Here is a 23991-nt window from a genome sequence, read left to right on the forward strand (position 1 = left end):
TTTGGAGTACTTAGAGGAATGTAAGACTATATTTTTCAAGCAAAGCGCAATCTATGATTAGGTTTTACTGGCCTTCTCCGATAGCAGCGGAGCGCTGTTAGAGACCAACCATTGTTAAAATTCGCACCCCTCTAAGCACTTCATTAATTCAGTAATGAAATCAAGATCAATTGTTTTTCGGCCCCACTTTTTGGTCGTAGCCATAGATTGTAGTCCGTAGTGCCGATTCTGATTTAACAATTCGTTATGGTTTTGGTCTTGTTTTGGTACGACCGTGAACTATCGCACGCTGATTGCCGCGGTGACATAATGAATATATACAGAGGTATTACTATAACTAGCTTAAATGACAGCCAGCGCTGGCTTGTTATTGGCCTCGTATAAACGGTTTTTCAAGATAAGCCAGCGCTGGCTGCCTGGCGGGAAAATACCGCTTGTCTATTCCCGCCTGTGCTGGCTGTCTTCGGACTAGCGCCAGCGTAAGGCTAGGTTCACATGGCGTTCAAAATCGTTCACATGGCTAGACGGCTTCTTCGCATAGATGCCGTGTGAACGACTTTGAACGTTGCCATACAAATGTTGCTGTCACTACGATATTCGATAAAATACGGTATATGGGAACAATTAACGCCGTGTGAACTTAGACTTACTGGCTTCGTCTAAACCTATCTTTTTGGTCGCTTGCCAAAGCTGCCGAGGGAAATTTTAAAATTGAGTGAAAATGACGTATTTGAAGTATTTTTAATACAGTTGCTCAAAAAGTGCTACTTTACGTAGCTGTTTAGCGTGCGGAAAGTTGGATTTCGGGAACTAGTGCTTTTTACTTTTCCACTTGTTCCAATTCATGACTACTTATTGGTGAGTGTATACCTGTTAGTTTCCTTTAAAAGTCGTTATCAACATAAAAACCTACTGTTAATGTAAAAATAATAAATATAAGCATACGAGTATTTCATATTTTATTACCTACCTCTTCATCATTAAAACACGTTTATTTTTTAATATTGAATATTGAAAAACCGTTCTGAATAAGTTGTCTGAATGGAACGGAATAGCTGCCGAAACGCCTGTCAAAGCCGAGGTGTTTTTTATTACTGCAAGAATGTTTTAAGTTTCCAAAGGCATCAATCGATTTGTTTTCATACAATTTAAATATACGATACACAAATAATCGTAAATAACGATACATAGATAATAATAGTATAATATTTTTTATTTTTTTTATACTACGTCGGTGGCAAACAAGCATACGGCCTGCCTGATGGAAACCTGATGGAACTCCAGAGGAGTTACATGCGCGTTGCCGACCCTAACCCCACCCCAGGAACACAACACTATGAGTAGGGTCAAGTGTTATTTGGCTGCGGTTTTCTGTAAGGTGGAGGTACTTCCCCAGTTGGGCTCTGCTCTAGATCTGGAATGACATCTGCTGTGCTGTGCCCTACCACACAAGGCGAGATGACATTCACATTGCCCATACCTCTCTTTTGGACGTAGTTTAAGGACATACCCGGGTCCATGGACGTAGTTTAAGGACATACCCGGGTCCAAAGGGGATTTTATATTTACAAAAAAGTACTTGTTTTTCATATTTTTTCGCAACTGTATTAAAAAACGTCGTTCGATACACGTGCGGAAATATCATTCTTCACTCGTCCCGAGTCATGCCACTCGCCTACGGCTCGTAGTAAGATATCTCCGTACTCGTGAAGTAATGACATACTTTCCGCACTAGCATCGAAATGTACTATATTGTCTTATTGCAAAATTTTGCTTATTGATAATTAAAATCAAAATGAAGTATATTACCTTTGTCTGCTGCCAGATCACGCGCGTTACAGGCACAAGTTTTGGCATAAAATCTACAAGCTTCTTGTCAAAACGAGTCTTGCAGAAATATCCAGCACTGATGGTTTCTGAACATGCAATAAAATACGAGTTTATAGTGACGTGCAAAATTAATTTCAAAGTTGAATGATAACAGCGTCTTACCGAATATCTTATCCATCGATACATCGCTTGGTAATGTACAGTTAAATACGTTAAATTGTCTCTTAAGTCGAGGGGGGATGTCATTTCGACCGCCACCTGTGAAAAATGATATTATACTTAGTGTAGTTTTAATAAATACTAAATTATATAGTTAACCTTTTGGTAAATATGAATACATAGAAATATCATGTAAACATGGAAGTATTTGCCTAAACATTCGTGTTACATCTGTTTCTTTAATATGGCAAACGAAAGTGACATATTTAAAAGCAAATACCATAGCCAAGTAAGTAAAATTTACCGTTTTAACTTTAATAAGGTGAATCTCGTCCTCTTTGGGCAACACAAAGTACAGTCGCTCCTCCAATAACTTATTTTATGGCATGCGTTAAGTAAGATCCCTGTATACGGAATGGGATTCTTCCCGAACCGCCCAACATACAATTTTGTATGCGGCGGTGATGAGTGGTGCTCGACACAAGCATTTATATAGTCACTCTTGTTTTGGACCGCTATATTATCCCATCAGGTATACAGTGACCTTTTATGTCTAAAGTATAACCTGGATGAATCATTGCACCAAACATTTGTATATCAGCTATAATTATAAATTCTCCCGGTTTTTCCAATGAATAGAATCCACCACACTCCATCATTTGACGTACTATTTCATTGGTGACCTGTGAATGCAAAAAACAAGTGTCAGTTGTTACTCGTAGTTAATCGTAATCAATGACCAAAAATTAATATATCTATTTTTTATTGGCCTACTTTAGTATCCCACTGTTGGGACTCGATCCTGTCGCTGGGATGTTCCCACCCTCCAAGTCGTCCCGGCATCTCCTTTTCGGATCTTACTAATCTATTATTCTCAAAAATGTCCGGCAAAATATACTTTGCTGGTTAGTTTAGACTTGACACTTTACAACTCTACTACCAATTAATGGGTCTTTGGCATTGCACACATTGAATGGATAAGTAGGAACAAACGCATTGGTGTGAAGACACAAAGTGATAACTATATTAATTTTACCTGATCACCCCATTCGTTTACAATGGGCATGTTGATATCATCTACGAAGACAGTCATAGCTCTGTTACCGGGAGGGCCGTACGTCATACCAACTCTCTTCTCCACATAAGATTCTATAATCCTCTGTTTTAAAACAAATGCATTTATTATTGTGTTGTTAAATTGTGAAAGGCTTGTCTCTTCAAACGTCATTATCAAACAGAAAATATGCCTATGCCTAGATTCGAATGATGATCCCTCTATGACAGTTCATTTTTGTATGGAGTAGTTTGTAGACTTTTTTGGGAAGTTTAGTACATTTATTTATTTGGAAATGTAACAATCAAGTAACAAAAAATCGGCCAAGAGCATTTCGGGCCATGCTCAGTGTATGGTTCCGTAGTGACCGTTTTGACAGAATAGGCTAACGAGGTAACGAGGGCCTTTATTAATCATCATTCATCATTTTGGATCAATGGTTAAAAAATTTGAAGGGGGGACATATTTTTTTTTCTTTCAGAACTATATTTCCAAAAAGATTCATTTTATCAAATGATGGTTGCTAGAGACCCTAAAAAACCTATCCTTTTAAAATACCTATCCAACGATACTCCACACCATTGGGATAAAGCCAAATTCTTTTTCCAAAAAAAAAACAACGGGTTACACTCCGGGAGTGCCGGCAGAAGTGAAAACTTGAATATTAACGTTGTGCATTTTTGATATTTTGGAGAAATTGAGTAGCAGTTTTTCATTCTCTATTATACCTACGTAAATAAATTTGAGTGTGAAAGATATTTTGAAACGCGAATTTTAGTGTTAAGTAATATATAATATAACATATACAGAGTAATTCATGAGACGTGAGCAGGACTACAGCCTACACAATCAGTAAATGTTAATGAATCGTTCACCATCATATTAAGTAAAACAATCACGCTTCCTTTCTATTATTTAACTTTTTGGTAAGGAAAAAATTGAGTATCTATAATCATGGACACCCAACAACACAAAGATACAATACAACACAATTAACAAAGATTAAACTTCTTTAACCGTTATGTATGACAGCACTTTGATTATGAAGAAAATAAAATGTCACACTTGAATGATATACGATTTTTCAAAAGTAACCAGGCTTCGATGACATTCAATTTGCACGTCACATGATGTCACGTGTCCGTCTTAAGAATTTTCAATCTGACGGTTACGTGACACCTGACGCCTTGACGCGATTTAACATTTTTTCCCCATCACAAAAAGTGCACTGCACCGCTAAAGAAGTTTTCACTTCAATAAATTTTCACAGTCAAACAAACATGGGAGGTATCCTAAAATAAAATTCTTGTAGTTTTTATTTAACCGCTCTGTCGCCATGCATGATTTATATATCCATGCCAATCATCATTGGACGCGCGTGGTATAGGTAAGTTAAAAATTGTGTCCTGGTCATTACCTTCTAAAGTATAAACGAAAAATCGAACACAACACGAGTATGAAATTCTATTGTATTGTCGTGTTTGAGTTGACGACTACCCTAGAACGGTGCGGATCCCGGCCGAGGCCTCTGACACTTCGTTATCTACAGAAAGCATCATATAAAACTAAGTGTCGGAAGTTTCTGTCCAAACCCGGACTGTTCTAGCGATAGCGTGGGTCCCGTATGCTTTATATGTTATGTTATGAAAAAGTCATAAAAGCGAAAGGGCCTACTTTTTCCATATTTTTTGTACAGCCGGTGAAGTTAGTGGGATGGGAGAGGGGCACATTTATTGGACTATTAAAGAATTTTTAATTTCTGAACTTCCGTTTTTGCCATTTTGGCTACGGAACCCTAACTGATCTAATTAACATTAAATACAAACATGTACCTGAAACATATTTGGTGTAGTCGCAGAAGAAAAGTTTATCATTTTGAAAAGTTTGACCTCGTTGTCGTATTTTGCCATATAACTCTTCAACATTACTGTCTTAGCAGTTCCCTGTTCACCAATCAGCAATACAGCCTTATTCTGTTTAGCAATCGTATCGATCAAGAATGAAATACAGACGTTATCGACGTTGGGGACTAAAATTGAAGCATATTCAGGCACGCTGTCAGTCGGGTAAATATAATCTTCAACGCTTTCGGACCTAAAAAATGACATGTATGAATAAAGTGTAGTAACAACTAGGCTTTTACAGCTTACGAGTATGTATATGTATTGCACCAATTTCGTAAATAGACGCTGTAGTAAACGCATAAAGCAATTAAAATTAGCTAACCAATGTTGCCATTGACCAGCAGGATTGACCATGAACTCGAATGGCATAACCCATTCCTTCGATTTACCACCCGGATAGTCCATTTTAGCAGGTAGTTTAGTGAAAAACTCGGCCATTTTCGTGCGAGCATCTAGTTCTAACACGGCCCCCAACGACCACATCATGGCAAAGATAAATAGGCGTTCCAAATGTCGATCCGTGTGACTTTCTGAAAGTGAGTTATATTATATTACTATGTTAATTTTCCAGTTAATTGGATACTCATTTTTTATACATAAGCTCGTTAAACCTCGTCGTTTTAGAGTTGTCGGCCTAACTACGACAGCCTAACTTTATTGAAAAATAATTAATAGTATGACACAATAAAAAAACTTACTTCCACTAGGAATCTCAATGGAAAGCAGTCCAGTAAGTACATCGATGCATTGCCTGTTTAAAATATTACCAAACGTTACATATTACTGTAGTGATAATTATTTGTATATCTAACCCTTTCTTGATTGTTATATTTTAATGGAAAAAATATATAATGCTATAGATGTGATAGATGTCATATAATATTTATAAGAATAACGTGTTATCTAAAATAAAATCTTTAATACTTTAGGTAGCATAAATGTATTACCGGACATAAATGGCTTCAAGTAATTTCATTTTGGCGGGTAGCTTCTGTTGTACAAATGCATGAACTTCATCGTAAATCTTGTTAAACGCATTACGCAAAGAATCAGCTTCTTTTTGGGACCTTTTCTTTAGCCAACCCTAAAAAAATTACAGATTTTTTTATTACAGGCAGCAGTAAAAGTATATACATATATTTAATCTTGTGTATAATGAATGAGATATTTTTGACAATCGATTCCATTCGACTGTCTCTTGATTTGACTCTGCTCTTCTAGACTGCGTTCTAGACTGCGTTTTAGACTGCATTTTAGACTGGTCTGGCTGTCAAAGATGATATCGTAACCAAATAATACACATAATGTACTAAAATTTATGGTGGGGATTAAAAAAAAAGAGATTGTGACAAGGACAAACAATAATAACGCTTTCTCTGCTACCCCTACTATACAAGACCGTTCGATCATTTCCCCCCACCCCTCATGCCTGATCCAGTTATGCAAGATTCATGAATATTTACCTCTAATATCGGCTGCCATTTTAACACGGATGACGACAAGAATACCATCCCCATGCGGCTAACTGTGGCCGGCGAGGCATTGTCGACGTTGTCTGGCTCAAACACCAATTTGCTGTTGGACGCCATGGATATACGATCACCATTGGCTAGAGTTAGAGTCTTATTATCATCCAACACGGAGTTCAAATTTTCAATCCACACAGCGTCAACAGGACCATCTAGGTAAATAAAGTTAGTATTTTACTAGATTAATTTTTGGTGCATGCATTCAAAATTCAGACAAAAGTTTCAGAATATTTGATAAAGTAGATCCCTAAATTTCGGTGTATTTTAACTAGCTGATTATCTTGGGCTTGTCTAATGATTTATTTATTTTATAAAGTATTAACAATATCAATTATTTTAAACTAATCTGTATGAATTTATGATTGTTAAATATGACAAATAACTATTGATTATATCGTAATGCAATACCTATAGTTATTTGTACAACAAGAGAGCAAAGTTTTATATTTCTTCGAGTGCTTGTTTTGAAAGATTCTATAATAGATTCACGAGCGTAGCGAGTTTTTTTTATACCACGACGGTGGCAAACAAGCATACGGCCCCCCTGATGGTAAGCAGTCACCGTAGCCTATGGACGCCTGCAACACCAGAGGCATTACATGCGCGTTGCCGACCCTTTAAAAACCTGTACACCCCTTTTTAGTGAATCTAATTTAGAATCTTGAGCGTAGTAAGGGACTCAAAAGCGCACGAGATGTAAATAACTTTGATTTCGTGTAGTACACAAAAATTTTCACGTCAGTCAGTCATCAAAAAATACAACCTGAAAAAATGTAATCCAGGCGGACGGATCACTATTTCACTCATGTTTTCTGAAGGTATTCTAACAATTAACTATAATTACCGCAATAAAACAAAACGAAAGAAATTTCAATAAAATAATACGAAAATAATGATTTAACGAACATCAATTGACAGTTCAATCGACAACTTTTTTTGTAAAAAAAAACTTCGTAAGATCCGGTCCGAATTGCGGATACTACTATTTGTCAACTATAGTAGAGATCGTTAAAAGTAGTTAAGTAGAATTATTTACTGCGTAACAATTGCGTAAATTTGTATAAGTTCATTGTTTTGATTGTATAATAAAATACGTAAAATATGGTGTTTTTATTAAATTTTAAACTTTTATTTCATTAATTAATTATTACGAATGAAGAAAGGGTGTTTTGGAACGATGCGGTCTGACTTATTTCGGGGGTCTATTATAAACCGTCAATATACAGTTGAATTACGAATGCACTTTTTTTGTCTCTTTCTTTTTGCTAATGACGTGAAAGGGATAAAGACAATAGAATCCAAATATTTCGAACTTGTATTAGGCCCCGCACGTTGAAATGACATTCGAATCTAAAGGTCACTTGAATGTTATTTTGTCTCACTCGGTGAGCAAAATGCTTGTTCGAACTGCTGACGTGAAAAAATTATTACTTACTAACCTAACACAATCCACGTGGTATCAGACTTTTTAACTTTCAACGCTCGTCTCCATAAGGTAGAAAAGATACCGTCTGTCCAATCATTAGTCGCAACATCTAGACGTCCGAACATTTGAGGAGCAGTTATAGCCTAAAATTAAGAATAATTCTTTAAATATAGTCAAAAACTTCTAAGATAAAGTCACGATTCTGTTTCTTCAAGCTTTTTTTGTACTTCAAAGTAAAATATCGGCTCAGGCGTGATTGATGAGTTGCAATTCCTAGAAATAGTCATGAGCATAAATAAATCTCGTATATATTTTAACATTGTATAAGAATATCGCTACCGCGAAATAAACAACACATTCCATATGTTCTTTGGTATATTGGTATTTTTTAAGTTTTAAATATACATGATTTCTTGTGTACCGATTTGTAATTGATTTACATTGCTTGAAATGTTTCGGTTATTTAGAGCATGTAGAAGTTACATCTTTTAATTACTCATTTATGACTGAGTTATCGATAACAGATTTATCGATTTTTGATAAATAAATAAAATAAAATAATTTTTTTAACATGATATGATAACAGATTTATCGATTTTTCATTTTCTCTAACACTCGTTTTTGCTACAAAAACAACGTCTGGTCATGAGTTACATCTACTATTTTTATAGAAGATAATATTTCCTATGATAAATAAAATAAAATCAGTTAACCAAATAATTACAACTTTTTTTAGTAGAAAAATCTACAAAATCACCTTGGGATTCATCCGATTCTCTCTATGCGGTCTCCCAACCACAGTTAACGCTGCCATTAAACTGTGAATACAAGTAGTCTTGCCAGACCCAGTCGGGCCCATGGTCATCAGACCGTGCCGCACGAGGGAAGTCTCGTACAACTGAATTATCTTCAAGTTCCAGTCGGGATGATTCACCAGGCCTGTGCGTTCGGTCACCAAAGTTATAGCACGCTGCATTTCTCTAAAACGTGACAAAAACATTAGTGACAGCATTGTATCATGCTTAAATCAATAAGATAAGATACAAGTATCAAGTCTTATTTTAGGTATTGATTATTTTAGGTTTACTTTTCTGAACCAAGTTTGTATATGTATTTACAGTATTTAAGTACTTTAAGCGTATTATAACTGTTATGATTTTTGATACTTCCAACGAAATCAATTTTATCTTATCTTATCTAATAACAGTAATAACTGTTCTTGTCATCATATCAACCACAGTAGGTGACACTGCTAAACTAAGACAATAAATGTTTTCCACAGTCCTAAGTTACCCTCATCCGCCAGTTGCTCGTGGCCGTGGTCTTGGTTCTTAATTTCACAGTTAATATGATCAGTTATACAATCGAATAGATAATAGTTATTTACAGTACATATGCCAATGTGCAGTGAAACGCAGTTCCTTGGCTTTATGTTGGATTCGAATCTGAACTGGAAGTGCCATGTTGACCAGCTATGCAATAGATTGAGTAGTGCAGTCTTTGCATTACGGAAGTTGAAACCCCTTGTTTCGTATGTTACATTAAAATCGATTTACTACGCTCACTTCCACTCACTATGACGTATGGTGTACTCATTTGGGGAAACTCGACGCATGCCAACCGAGTGTTTATCATGCAAAAACAGGCAATAAGAACGCTAGCAGGTGCGAAGCCTAGACATTCATGCAGGGGCCTTTTTGTAACGCACAAAATAATGACGCACTACTCGTTATATTTGTTCGAAATCCTTATGTATGTTAGAAATAACCTATCTTTGTTTAAACGCGTTGAGGTAGCTGGTATAAACATTAGAACTACAGGTCGATTGCGAACAGTTCCACGTCGCATGGCACTTGCAGCAAAGAACCCGCGTGGCATCGGTCCGACTTATTATGAGCGATTACCAGCAGAAATAAGGACGGAAACATCCGATACAACATTCAAGCGTCTATTGAAAAACTTTTTACTGGACAACCCATTATATTCAATAAGTGATTTTTTTACATAACTGTATAATTTATAATTGCATAATGATTTGACATTGTCTTTGCTTATTCTTGATATTATTTGACGATCCTTTTCAGGTGAAAATTTTCATATATACAGGGTGATTCATAAGACGTGAGCAGGACTAAGCCTACACAATCAGTAAATCTTAATGAATCGTTCACCATCATATTTGAGTACAACAATCACGCTTTTTATCTGTTATTTAACTTTTTGTTAAGGGCAAATTTGATTATCTACAATCATGGACACCCTAAAACAATTAACAAAGATAAAACCTCTTTAACCGTTATGACAGCACTTTGATTATGAAGAAAATAAAATGTCACACTTGAGTGAGATACGATTTTATAAAAGTAACCACACTCCGATGACATTCAATTTGTCACTTATTATGGATAAAACAAAGAGGGTGACCATAAATATCGTAAATAATACGAAACAGTTGCTGATAATTTACTGAATATGCAGGCTTGATCCTGCTCACGTCTCCTGAATCATCCTGTATATTATTATTGAAATTAATTTATTTGGATTATCTTGTTATTATTTAAGTTTATTTCTGACGATCACAATATAGATTCTTATAAATTGACATTGATGTAATTTGTACTGTAATCATATATTGTGAAATAAATAAATCTAAATCTAAATCTAAATCTATGGTGCTACTTTCCCGCACGCGTGCGGGAATGAGCACTTTCCGTGCATATGCATGGAACGTGCGAATAGGTAATTCGCAACTCGTGTCGTAAATAACTATTCCGAATATTCCGATACAAGTGCAGAAAATAGGAGTTTCGCAACGAGTGGAGATAAATTAAAATACGACCGAAGGGAGTGTTTTAAATCAACACGAGTTGCGAATTACCTATTCGTACGTGTATTGTACAACGTTTTACAGTACATATGGCTCTTTAAAGTTTCGACATATGCACGGAAAGTGCTCATTCCTGCACGCGTGCGGGAAAGGAGCACCATATGTACTGTAAATATATATTCACCTTTGCACTGTTTGAGTGAGCTTCATTCCCGGGAACAAATCTTCAATCAAAGATACGAACAATGGTTCATCCTCGTCTACTAGTTTTGACACATTCATTTCCCTGTTAACAAAGTTTTGTCAATGTTATCTTTCCAATTCTTTTCGATATTCTTATTTTAATATTTATTAAAATCAGGACGGCGGGTCAGAGGTTAATTAAGGCCGCGTTTACACTAGTTTTGTTTTCAACGGTTGACGGCTTTTTGCTTAAATAATTGCGAGAGAACTCGTCTTTAGTCGAGGAAAATTTAATGACAAGTGTTATGTGGAAAAATTTTCTTACTTTAGTACTCTCATCATAATGTTCTCTTCAGTATTATCTGGGTTAGCACGTTTCTGAGCACCCATAGTCCTCAACACAGATAGAATATTGCGAAGTCCGAAGTCATAATGCACCTGTTTGGACAACTGTTCTTCGCACAGCTTGTATAATGTGAAGAATTTGCGTGCTACAATTAAACAATAATGTAATCAAAATTGCTCTAATTATATGTAACTCTAATAGTCGTAAACAAATGTATAAAAAAAGTTCTGTGTAATTTAGAGGCATTAGGATTTAACAGTCAAGTAGACCACTATCTTAGAAAAGCCTTATAATTTCTGATAGATTTTAGAGTATTTATATAGGGCTTGCTTCACTGTCTTTTTGGATAAAGTGGAGTGCGACTTTATATTTGATAAAGTATATATTTTCGGAAATCATTGCTCAGAAAGAAAACAAAGCCTGATATTTAGGCAATATTAATATTCCGTTCAAGGCAGCCTATTGTGACAGAAGGGTAACTACGGAACCCTACACTGAGCATGGCCCGACATACTCGCGGCCGGTTTTTAAATACTGTCGTCCACGTTTACCCAATAAAATGTTTTCTTTGAAACCGCAACTAGCCAATTTGACGCGAATGATAATCTGCCTGTCCGGCACCATCATGGCTACGGAACGGAACTGGATCTTCAAATTCTCGGGGAGTTCCTGCCTTCCGGCGTAACCAGGGTTCATCGTGATGATGAATGCAAACTCTGGATTCAGGCTCACTGTATCACCATCACTAAAAATTCACATGAATAGTTACAAGTAGGATGCGATACTCTTATTGGACATCTCTCAAAAATAAAACTGATTAAAAGATATGCAATGGAGACTATGACTCTGATACGAATACCTGAACAAAAAGAATTCTTTCTTTTCTTTCCTAGCAGTCAGGCAAATGTAAATTTGCTGCGCTGCTACAGAGAGCACAGGTAATTCAATACGATTGAATTCATCAAAGCATCCCCATGTTCCGGACTGTGCTAGGCCTTTATAAATACGACCTAAACCTGAAATTGATGTATGATTATATTGGTGAAAGTGTTGCAAGAAAAAATATTCTTTGTTGCTGGACTTCTTTAGTTCATTTATATTTTAACTATATCTCCAAAACAAGCACAATCTAAAGCTTCATGATATACGTCGCCAAAGAATGATTGTGTCATTAAGTACAATAAAAATAATATTTTCAACATTCTTCACTAACACTGGGACATGTAGTATTGTATTTATGTAGCCCACGTTCATCCATATTAGGACTGCAGTTGAATTAATGTAGAGTTATGCTACGCATGACCAAGAATTTATCTATGAGTAGGGTAACAGCACCAGTGGCCAGCCAGGGACCAGTAGTCAGCCTTTTAAGTCGTTTATTGGTCATAAATATCTGGTATATTCGATTAAACTAATCTCGAGTAGTCAAATAGGAGCTCTGATTCCTTATTGGTTAATACGTAACGCGGCAGGTGCGGTGAGGTATCGGGGAGAAGAAATATACTCGTTCATAAAGGTGATGTTTGTTGACGAGAGCTGAAGTGTCATGTGCGCCATATTTTTTACTGCACGTGGTGTTCTCTTAACGCGTGAGAAAAAATATGTTTTAATATAAAAAGTTACTGTTTTTTGTTAATGCTGGGTTTATTGGTTAGTTTATCTATTAAATTGCGTTATATTTAAAGAGAAATATCAATATTTAACTTATAAATTGAGGAGGTTGACCACTGGATACCTTTTTTACAAAAAATCCAGTGCCTAGCCTCCCGCGGCTGACCTTCGGGTTATTAGTTTTTTTTTTTCGATCCAATGCGACCGTTAGGACCGTTACATTTACATTTTCAAATTTAGTTAGGCATGTCTCAGTCAATTTAAAGTAAAACCCAGTAGTCAGCCGCATTTGAAATAACGTTTTAATGCGGCTGACCACTGGATTTCGCGGATCCAGTACTCAGCCATTATCTTCCTTGGTACGTCGCTGCCAAATATTATGAACTTTAACTGATTAAAATAAGGTTCAAAAGTGTATACATACTTTTGTTGAGAAATATTCCAATAACTAACGGACCCCTGCACGGGTTTCACCAGCAATTAAACCGATTTAAAAAAAATAATGAATTCTATTCAATAAACAGATTCATTCATAGAAAATAAGAAGATAAATACAGTGTTTATTAGTTTGCAAGAATAATTTTAAGCACCTATGGCCTACAAATTTCGTGGCATAAGAATTGTACTTATAAGAGTATAGGTACCTACCTATACTCTAGCTTCCTACCTAGGAATGATAAATATTATAATATCGTTAACTTTAATACAAATAATAGTGTTTTTTATTTCATTGTTATTAATAGTTTATAAAGGCTGAGTACTGGGTACACAAAGGCTGCTTACTGGATTTTAGAGGCTGACTACTGGAGAAAAGTGCCATTTTTTGTTTAATCTTAATTATAGATATTATAAAGAGGATTGTTATTTTTGACATACCTTGTTTTAAAAGTATAATAAACAATTGATCTAACCATGTTATGCGTTTATTTATCCGACTAATCCTGTAGAAACGTCGAGAGTACAAACTTAAAAAATGCGTTATAAGGCTGACTACTGGTGGTGGTGGTGGTGGTGGCTTTTTGCGTCATTTTCGCATAATCCAGAAAAACAGACATGATTTAGACACATGAATTACCTTCGCCAAAATATTACCTCTAAAGTCCATCTGATCCGAGCAGTTAAACACGATGACCAGTTTGCCTAGAGTCCGAGCCATGTCCTTGGTGGTCTCAGTCTTGCCAGTGCCAGCAGGCCCGGCCGGAGCTCCACCCATATTCATTCCAATAGCTTGAGAGAGTGTTATGTAGCATCGATCCGTTAGAGGTGTGATTACCAGCCGCTCGGTGATGCCTAAATACTCGTTCTGTGCGTAATAATGTTCACAATACAGGATTTTATTGCTGACCACTTTCGGGAATTACTCCAGTTCCTTTTTTTTATAATTAAAAAGTTATATCCTGCTCTTTACCTAGGTAGGCTAACTGGAGTGCAAACGTACTGACCCTCATACAGACCTACACGGTAATAACTAATTTAGCTTTACAAAATGTAAATGTATGAATCGGAACTTTGTTTTAGTAATACAATATATTATTATATCTAAAAGATAGCGTCGATGAACTTCATCGAGATTAAATAAGACATCACCTGGTACAAAAAGATGACGTCTGTGATGCACACAAGACAGTCATCTGAATCTTCATAGTAGTAGAACCGAGCCTGTTTTTGCCATTCAAAGTCTCCTGGTGATTTTATCCTCAGCTTTACAAGATCATCAAAAATGTCTCTGTAACGTAAAAGTAAGTTTCATAAAATAAATTAACTTTATTTATATAAATAATTATTTTGTTATTTATAATAATTTAATAAAAATACATTATTAATATAATAATTATTTTGTTTGCTCTTACCTCTGATGTACGTGGATTGTAATCATGGTCTCTATCTGAGTTCTGTCCAAAGGAGTTAGATCTTTAACGGTATAATCGATTAAGCCATTTAGTAAATCGAGGAATTTCTGGTTGGTAAGACGCATTATAAAGCGATCTGCTCTAGCTTTCTTAAGTGCATATTCAGCGTCACTTGTCCATAGAATTTGCATGCCTAAGAGACCCGCCTAAAATGCCAAATGAACATGTCATTTAACCGAGCGAGGCTAAAAAATACTATTTAATTATTTCACAAATTCATAATGTCTATAAGGCTTATTATGTTTTTACCTGCCCTGGGAAAGTCCAAAATCCTACTAAAAAGTCAAATTCTGGATCACCAGCCAAGGTTTGTGAAATACTCGCAATCACATTTCGAACGGTATCTTTCATAGTGTCTAGTAAGACATTTAACCAATTCTGAAAATTTTAATGCATTTTAACTTAGTTAGAGTTAGTTATATTAGAGTATAATATCCAGTTTATTGATCCACATTCCAGCATACAACCAGCTTAATTCATGATGCTTTATCATATCACATTTTCTTTTTAAGACATTTCTCTAGGGATTGTGTATTGTAAAAATTATTAGGTAACTTTACCTCAACACCACCCATGCAGACAACTGGTCTTTCTAATGGTATTTTTTCTCCGTTATCAGAATTCATATTGACAATCCTTTCCTTGTCATCGAAGTCAACCGTGTTGAGTGCGTCGAAAATACTAGGCAAATGCGGCTAAGAAACAAATTCATAATTACATTTTTGTCGATCTCAGTAAAAGCCTGATCAGTGATGATTGATTACATCACAATCATCAGATGCGGTAAGCGTTAATATGCAGTTAACATACCTGAATGGAATGAGGATCTGAGGCCTGACCAAGAATCTCCAGCAACACTGGATCTGAGACGAAGAAGAACCGTGGGAAAATAAGTCGCTTTGTTTCAAGATATCCTGTAAGAGACTTCTGACAAGCCTCTAGTTGTTCTAGCAAATGCGGCAGTAGCTGTTTTAGACTGTCATCCGATGTGCAAGTCTCAACGCAGTTTATAATGTCTCGAGCACGATACATTATCTTAACGTATGTCTTGTCGATTGTCTAAAATTTAAGAGTAAATTTATCTTTTCGTCTTTATTTTTTCTCGTGATACATATTTATCTTTACTGACTCACAGATACTGCGTATGAAGTGTAGTATAGCTAATGAAACTAAAATACAATGATACCAGAACTCGTCCAATGTGAACTTACTGCAAATCGCTTAGCCTCTGCAGGCAATTGCTTAGCTATGTCGCCTCCCACGAACACAGCCTCCAGGTACATCCACAAGTTCTGTACTATCAGCCACTTTTCGAGGATTTCGCTGGTGCTTACCAATTTGTTAATCCATAGTATAATATCTTTTTTAAATGGAGCGTTGTATCTATATGATTTATAATGTTATTAAGTAGATGGATTGAATTATTTGAGAATAACACCCTAACAAGGACCAATATAATGGTAAATGTTACAGGAAGTATTCATTTATACATACTTTACTCATCTAATGTGTTTTATAAAACACCTTGAATTTGTGGAACATGTCAAGTGTCTAAATGTCTCGATTACAGCTCATTTATTAAATTGATTACTATTATCTAGAATAGGTACAAGGTTACAACACCATTTGCGACTGGGAAACGTACCGATTTGACGCCAAGGAGTTCAATACCATTAAACTGTCTTCAAGCATCGTAATAATGTCCAATGTATCTTGAGCCTTTATTAGTAAATCTCCACGATTCTTGAAAGGTGCAAATGTTAAATCTACAACAGCCCAGTCAACCATGACTTGTTTCAGTTTCGATTCAATGTCCTTCTCTTTCACTGAACTTATGCAGATATCCTAAAATAAACCAAAATGCGTACGAATATGTTCTTATGATTTTTAATAGTTTATGAGAAAATTCGTTTAATTAATAAGTTTAAATATTACCTCGACGTCTTCTTTATATTTCAATAACGGCGCTTCCATTACGTTAGCCAATGTGAACGTTTCTGATTCCACATCCAAAATACAACCTAAAAATACGAAGGAAGGATAGCTAAATCCATTAAAATATACCTATTCTTAAAATATTAACATTAAAAACTAATTTAAACAATAAATTATACACTATTGCTGAATCTTACCCATCGTCCGTATTTTTATTAGTCGCCAGTGTTATTTTATTTAGCAAGAAGTTAACTTTTTCTGAAGTATGCCGTGCCGAAAATTTCGTGACATATACATGTGCCTACCTACTTTGTCTCTCAATCTTGGCCGTGAGGTTTCATTCGAGCTCTAGTTACTACACTTCAATTACAAAAATAATTAAGTAGAAGGCAAGACTAGGGAATTAGTTAGTGGCCTACGTCACTACGTAAATTTAACCTAATAGCTTTTCCAGTCTCTTCCAATGGCGATCTTTCATAGACTTATCAGCCATCAATTCTAGTAGTGGACAAGTCTGGTTGAAGTCGTCAATCTTTGTTTTCAATTCGATAAATGCAGGCCAGTCCTTCATCGCTCTTGGCAGCATACGACACCTTAGCAGAGACATTCAAAGTTAGAAGCACACTAATAAATACAGTGACCACCTACACACATTAAGAACTAATTTCATTCATTCGATTTCATTCACCAAGAGGCCATGTAATTTTGCAGCTGGGTATACCGTTTTGTTAATTCCAATTCAGTTATTTCGTTCTTACCTCTTGTCGAACTCTGCCAATTGATTAATTATGGTCTCGATATCAATTGCTATCCACGGAGTCTCAAAGTATCCATCGATGGAATTCATCACGGATAAATATAAACTATACCTGTAATTTAATATTTTCTTTTTATTTTGTGTATGAGAGACGATGTAAATATACAAGAAGCAAGTAAAGAAATGACGGGTCACGATTTGATAAAAAAAACATGTTGTCAAATAGTACATTACGTAGGAAATTCGTTGCCTATTACCTTTTCGCCCGTGTATTGTACACCGTTTTACAGTACAAATGGCCCTTTAATATTTCGACATACGCACGTATAGTGCGAGTTACCGCAGTAGGGCGGCAAAATAGCACCATATGTACTTTAAAAACAAATGTAATAAGTAATAAGGTTTTTTTTGATTTTGCGATTTCTATAAACCAAATAGGTCGTAGGTATCAATAGATGAAAATAAGAAATCTTGCGATAAAGATCACTTACAGTTTATTAAGCAAGTTGAACTGTTTTTTCTTTTCGTGTAAGATGGGGTAATCCTTAACCTCCATGCCAAACAGTTTTTCACCACTGGAATACATTTCAAATCTTCTCCATAGTTCATCAAATCTCGATTGAAACAATATGACTCTGAAAAAAAAATCTGATTTCAACTTCTCCTTAATTCCAAAGTATTTTTCGCAGTTTTGAATTTAGAAAACGCAATTTGGGGGTCACACGGAAATTACATGTCTGGTTGCTTTTATGTAATCGTTCCAACCTTTAAAAATTACCAGTTTTGTTAAAGTAAAAGAAACGTTGTATATACATTGTTAACAGATGATATAAAATAATGATTCAATAAGAATTTTAAGATTAAAATCTCATTTTCCAAAAAAAAAGACTAAACATGTTCTTTCCGTGTACCCTTAATTTATTCTGTACTCTATCTAGGCTGTTTATATAACAATGCGCCATCAATAATAATCAACCTGTCACTGGCTTCCCGCGCTGTTAAACCTGGAGTCATAGGTCCAAAGGCGTCGTAGTCAGCGTCAAACTTGAGCACTTCTTGCATAAAGGTCGATACGCCAGAGGTTAGCTCCTTCTGCAGTGGACCTTGCATATCGACTATTCTTTGTTGTACTGAAGCAGCCTGTAACGAAAAAACTTGTAGTAGTTTTTACTGGCACATCATTTTTATAACAAATAGAACCTTACAATACAGAAAACATAAAATTTTAAATTTATGGTACATTATAGTATGTAACAAAAAAAATAACGGGTTGCACTCCGGGAGTGCCGGCAGAAGTGAAAACTTGAATATTTAACGTTGTGCATTTTAGATTTTTGGAGAAATTGAGTAGCAGTTTTATAAAAAAAGATAATTCTCTATTATACCTACGTAAATGAATTTGAGTTTGGAAAATATTTTGAAATGCGACTTTTAGTGTTAATATATAACATACACAGAGTAATTCATGAAACGTGAGCAGGACTAAAGCCTACACAATCAGTAAATGTTAATGAATCGTTCACCTGCATCATATTAAGTAAAACAATCACGCTTCTTTTCTGTTATTTACCTTCTTGGTAAGGAAAAATTTGAGTATCTACAATCATGGACACCCAACAACACAAAGATACAATACAACACAACAAATATTAAATTTCTTTAACCGTTATGACAGCAATTTCATTATGAAGAAAATAAAATGTCACACTTGAATGAGGCTTCGATGATTTTCAATGTGCACGTCACTATGATGTCACGTGTCCATCTTACGAATTTTCAATCTGGCGGTCACGTGACCCTGACGCGAGTTAAACATTTTTCCCCATCACAAAAAGTGCACAGCGCCGCTAAAGAAGTTTTCACTTCAAAAAAACAAGAAATTGTGAATTATACGTTTCAAAATTTATGTTAATAGTATTTCGAATGCGCTCGAAATTTCAACGCCATCATTCGTTAATTGCAATTGACATTTAACCATTACAAATTAAACCGCAAATCGTAACGGACGGTTAGTTTACGGTTCAATTTGTAATGGTTAATGGTCAATTGCATTAACGTTTCGGCCAACACTGATTCTAAATGTACGTAGTTTCAAAAGAAATACCCTAACGTCTTAATTATACTTACAGTCTCTAACATATTTGTAAATGCATAGCGCAGCCCGTCAACCATATCAGAATCTTCTTTGGAAATGTCTATATTAAATTGATGAAATGTCGTGTAACTTTCTTCAATTAAATCCAGTTCCATGTCCATGCTATAAATAAAACAGAGGTGACAAAAGTACTGAACTGTTATCAGAAATTTTCCAGGTAGCTTACCACGGCGCACGGATCTACCGTGCACGCAGCACGGGCAAGCCATATATTTTGACTAAGGCGTAACGTTTGTGAAGTTAGGGCTTGTAGAGTTAGAAGCTTGGCTCTACAAGAGATCTGATAACTTTTTTACAGTGCGAGCCCTATGGTTTCTTTATGGCAACATTTTACATGAAAATGTTTTTGATGGGATAACTTATTCTCAACATGATTCTAAATTCACGAAAAAATAAAAATATGATTATGGCTTTTATTCCTCCCTCCCTAAATATATATGTTTATTAAGTCACCTGCAACAATTTACGGGGTGAATGTATAAATCATACTGAGCAACTTTTACTGTGGGACCAATCCCGAAATCGCAAAAAAAATTGGGTGTTTAATACATTTTGGCTGTCTGACCTTGACATTTTCTATGGGAGAGTGAATTTTTTATTTCGCGATTTTGGGGCTGGTCCCATAGTAAAAGTTGCTCAGTTTGACCTGTAGATTCAGCCCCTAAATCATTGCAGGTGACTAAATAAACATCCTGTATTCAAATGTGGAGTAAAGCTTTGCAAACAAGAAAAAATATGAAAAAATTATAGAACATAGGTATAGATAAGGAGTTAGGAGTTTCAGTAAAGAGCCAATCCAAACGTTTATTAGATTTCTGCTTCTCTAAAAATGTAAACTTCCAATTTTAAATAGAATACATACTCAATAAACGCTTCTCGAATCATTTCGAGGCACAACATCGCGACGCGAACGTCATCCAAATCCTTGATCTTTTTGGCCATTGCCTTCATTCGGTCGTTGATGAACTGCATCATTTTAAGAACGCGTTCCTTATAAGCCACACTCAGCAGCTTGCCCAAAATCCTCTTCCATTCAATAGATTCAACATGTAAACCCAACTTGACATTGTCTGTACCATAAAGAAAGTTTATTTTAATAAAATATGTAAATAGTGATTTTTTAATAGTTCGAATTTTGAGTCCCGAGCAAACAAAATTCTGTAAAACAAAACAAGGGACTAAATGTAAAAAAAACTTTGATCTCATTTGGCACATAAAACTTTGAACATCAGCAGTATATTTGAACACGAAAAAATTAAATATGAAAGTACATAGCAGTGCAACTGATATGAATTTCACAAATACCCGTATTAATTTGTATAGATCCAATAATATGTCTCTCCGGCAAGTTATTCACTTCTTCCGTTTGTCCTTCGTACTTCTTCAACATGTCTCTGATGATGACGTTCAAGGGGTTAGAATCGACAAAGTCTTGGACTTGTTGGACTCTATCCTCCGCCCATAAGAAAGAATATCTACCGTAATCCTGAAATTAGTACACACAACTTTTGAGGACAGGTTTTTTTTACGGTCAATATAAGAAATTAAGCTCTTGCACGTTAGACCTACAGTCTTAAATAATTTGGTCACCTGAATAAAAAAAATTCAGAACAAGAATGTCATGTTTCTGCAAAAAATGATGCATAAGTTAGGCCCTCTTCCCTTGTTCCTTCAAAGGCCTGTATTAAGCTGAGGGATGACAGCATGGAATAATTATGAGGCATTTTTTATTCGATATTAGTCCCTTTTAATAGGTATATAAAAGTTTATTAAATAACTTAAAAATTATAGTCTCTAGAGACAATTAACTTTGTAACAAAATTTATGATTAGACTTTTTGTATTTTTTTCTGTGCAATGAGCGATGAGTATTGTAGGAGTTGAAAATAGAGTTCCGGTTACTCTGGTTATAATATTAGCGGAAAATCGTTGAGCATTAAACTTTTTGTTTGCCGCGATATCTATTGTCTAGTAGCAGTACTGAGAGTTCCCCTAATATAATAAACTGACTGCGAATATAATAAACATTTTGGTACCAAAACTGATGTATGGGGTGAGCACTCTCTTACTTCTTATTTCTCTATGGCCTGAAATAAAGATTGTCATTTCACCTTTAATAACTTTTCAATGTCAGGTTTATACATGTACATCATCCCCTGTAAAGCCATAACAGCTCGAACAATATCTTTATGCTCGGACACCATTCGGAAGTAACTTCTGACTCCACCAATCATTGATCCTGATTTTGACCCACCTATAAAAAATCAGCATTGAATAAATCTGTTTATTTTCCTTAAGCAAATATTAAAAAACATGTTTTTTATTGAGAGAAAAGAACACTTTATAATATATTATGATTTACTTTACTTTATATTATGATTTTCTTGTATAGTCAAGAGTAAAAACATGGGTCCACGCAACTTACTCAAAAATATGACCCATAACTCTTAATTCGCCGACATAAGAGCTAAGGGACATATTTTTGAGCAACTTGTGTGCACATATTGTTACACTTGACTGTGCAAATAAATATAGTTACTTTCAAGAGACATATGTTGGAACTCATAGTGCGACATGAGAATTACATACAAGACTATATTATAACTAACGAAAAATAAATAATAATCGAGGCGTAGAAAAATCCAATGAAGGAAGGAAAATAAACAAACTAGCAACTCGTGCCACAAGAGACGGGTTCTTAAATTTAGAAAATCCTTTACCTTAACGAATGAAAAATAAACCTACCTCCTATGCTACTTTTTGATAGCATCGACATTGATTTTCCAGAAGTAGAGCCGACTCCACCTTCTTTCAGTATAAGTTCTTGTTGACTCCATTGAAAAACGTTTCTGTGAGTGTCCATGATGCAATTCAACACGACCTGAAAATATGTATAAAGTATACTTTGTAAAAAACAGTTACAGGCTTATAAAAGCCGACTGTATTTTTTTGAAGAAGTCTACTACTACTCATTGCGATGATTTTAAATTTTACTAAAACCAAATTCAATAAGATTACGTTATATGTATTATCACAGAGTTTCCACGGCGACTTTCGGTATACACTACCGTCAAGTTTAAAACCAAACACAGAATATGCAAATAATTAACATTTTAATGATTTTTATACGAAAAAACTACTTTGCAGTAGATACCTATAATCTGAAACATAAAGCGTTAAACAATAAAAACATTACTTTGCAATCGATCTTTCGTGAATTATGACGTTTTACAAATTTATAATTTTCGGATTTTTCGTTGTAGTCGTAGTGTAAGACGTTATTACTTGCCAAATTTCATAGTTCTAAGTCTACGGGAAGTACCCCATACAATACATTACGATTTCCTTGAGGGTATCGAAATTTACGTTTTTTGCGGCATAAACGGCTGTATCTTTTTTTACGTTAACTTAAATTTTGAATTTTTCACAGCTTCTAGGGCCTGTAGACCTGAGGTTTTAATTTAAAATCGATACCTTCACGCGTTCCTGAAATAAAGGGTCTTCACAGACAGAAAGACGGACGGGCGGACGGACGGACGGACTACAAAATGATTTTATACGGGTTCCATTTTTTCCTTTTACCTCTAAAGGAAAACGGAAATCCTAAAAAGTATGTCGAACTGTTTGAAAAAGTCAAATGATTACTTGAGAGAAAGCAGACTGTATCTCATCTAATGTTGGTGTAATTAAAATACGAGGTATTTGTAAATACATCATTGTCTTCATTAGTGGTTTGAGTTTCTTTTGTTCTTCTGGATCAGTGGTCATCGTTAGGAAACTGAAAATAGAAATGCATTGGTTACAAAATTACTATTTTGAAGATGGATTCTGTGCATTCTTTTTTTTTTGAAGGCGGTTAAAAAGTCATTTTTGATATAGTTCGTGTCATGCACGATGACGCGCAGATTTGTCAAATTTAACCTTTAATAACATGACAATACAAGTCAAGGCACGTCGTGAATAACACAATCTATACTACCCACACATAGCTGATCTATTTGCGTTTTTTACACTAGTAAATCTTACCTAGAGACGGAAGCTCTGCGTCTCAGCAAATCAAGACTCGTCCGAGTACATTTAATAAGTGATTCAAAGCACTTTGTAGCAAAATATGCAAATAGTTCGTTACTTTCATTTATTGCGTGCTGAGGTTCAAAACGATCCGGATTTTCTATCTCCAAGAAAGCTGCAATAATAATTATATTGACAAACACTTTCATACTGCTATTTATTGCACATATTATCCATTTGAAAATTCACGAGATTAGACAAAGATATTTGTTTAAATGATATAATTTTAACAATTATTTTTGTACCATTTTTAAAAGATTCAGTTTATAAGATTAAAAAAATTGTTGTATCTACA

The 23991-nt window shown here is 35.2% G+C and overlaps 1 protein-coding gene across 1 annotated transcript in view; it reads right to left on the reverse strand.

Moving 5' to 3' along the window:
• Window positions 1–23991, reverse strand: part of LOC133519077 (dynein axonemal heavy chain 8) — an 86843-nt gene that overhangs the window by 22783 nt on the left and 40069 nt on the right. The window contains exons 23-57 of the mRNA XM_061852970.1: window positions 23652–23811; window positions 23271–23403; window positions 22371–22506; window positions 21737–21879; window positions 20932–21112; window positions 20489–20696; window positions 19599–19728; window positions 18448–18611; window positions 17963–18106; window positions 17473–17583; window positions 17153–17307; window positions 16715–16800; window positions 16425–16624; window positions 15991–16162; window positions 15590–15838; window positions 15340–15474; window positions 15029–15157; window positions 14720–14925; window positions 14457–14595; window positions 13962–14172; window positions 12118–12274; window positions 11810–12003; window positions 11238–11403; window positions 10914–11015; window positions 8660–8882; window positions 7916–8045; window positions 6411–6628; window positions 5895–6031; window positions 5646–5698; window positions 5270–5477; window positions 4876–5137; window positions 3026–3148; window positions 2555–2672; window positions 1993–2088; window positions 1810–1916 (exon numbers count right to left, since the gene is read on the reverse strand). Coding sequence (XP_061708954.1) covers window positions 1810–1916; window positions 1993–2088; window positions 2555–2672; window positions 3026–3148; window positions 4876–5137; window positions 5270–5477; window positions 5646–5698; window positions 5895–6031; window positions 6411–6628; window positions 7916–8045; window positions 8660–8882; window positions 10914–11015; window positions 11238–11403; window positions 11810–12003; window positions 12118–12274; window positions 13962–14172; window positions 14457–14595; window positions 14720–14925; window positions 15029–15157; window positions 15340–15474; window positions 15590–15838; window positions 15991–16162; window positions 16425–16624; window positions 16715–16800; window positions 17153–17307; window positions 17473–17583; window positions 17963–18106; window positions 18448–18611; window positions 19599–19728; window positions 20489–20696; window positions 20932–21112; window positions 21737–21879; window positions 22371–22506; window positions 23271–23403; window positions 23652–23811 — 5486 coding nt within the window. The remainder of the gene's footprint in view (window positions 1–1809; window positions 1917–1992; window positions 2089–2554; window positions 2673–3025; window positions 3149–4875; window positions 5138–5269; window positions 5478–5645; window positions 5699–5894; window positions 6032–6410; window positions 6629–7915; window positions 8046–8659; window positions 8883–10913; window positions 11016–11237; window positions 11404–11809; window positions 12004–12117; window positions 12275–13961; window positions 14173–14456; window positions 14596–14719; window positions 14926–15028; window positions 15158–15339; window positions 15475–15589; window positions 15839–15990; window positions 16163–16424; window positions 16625–16714; window positions 16801–17152; window positions 17308–17472; window positions 17584–17962; window positions 18107–18447; window positions 18612–19598; window positions 19729–20488; window positions 20697–20931; window positions 21113–21736; window positions 21880–22370; window positions 22507–23270; window positions 23404–23651; window positions 23812–23991) is intronic.

This window comes from Cydia pomonella, chromosome 6 (assembly GCF_033807575.1).
Source record: "Cydia pomonella isolate Wapato2018A chromosome 6, ilCydPomo1, whole genome shotgun sequence".
Taxonomy (NCBI): Eukaryota; Metazoa; Arthropoda; class Insecta; order Lepidoptera; family Tortricidae; genus Cydia; species Cydia pomonella.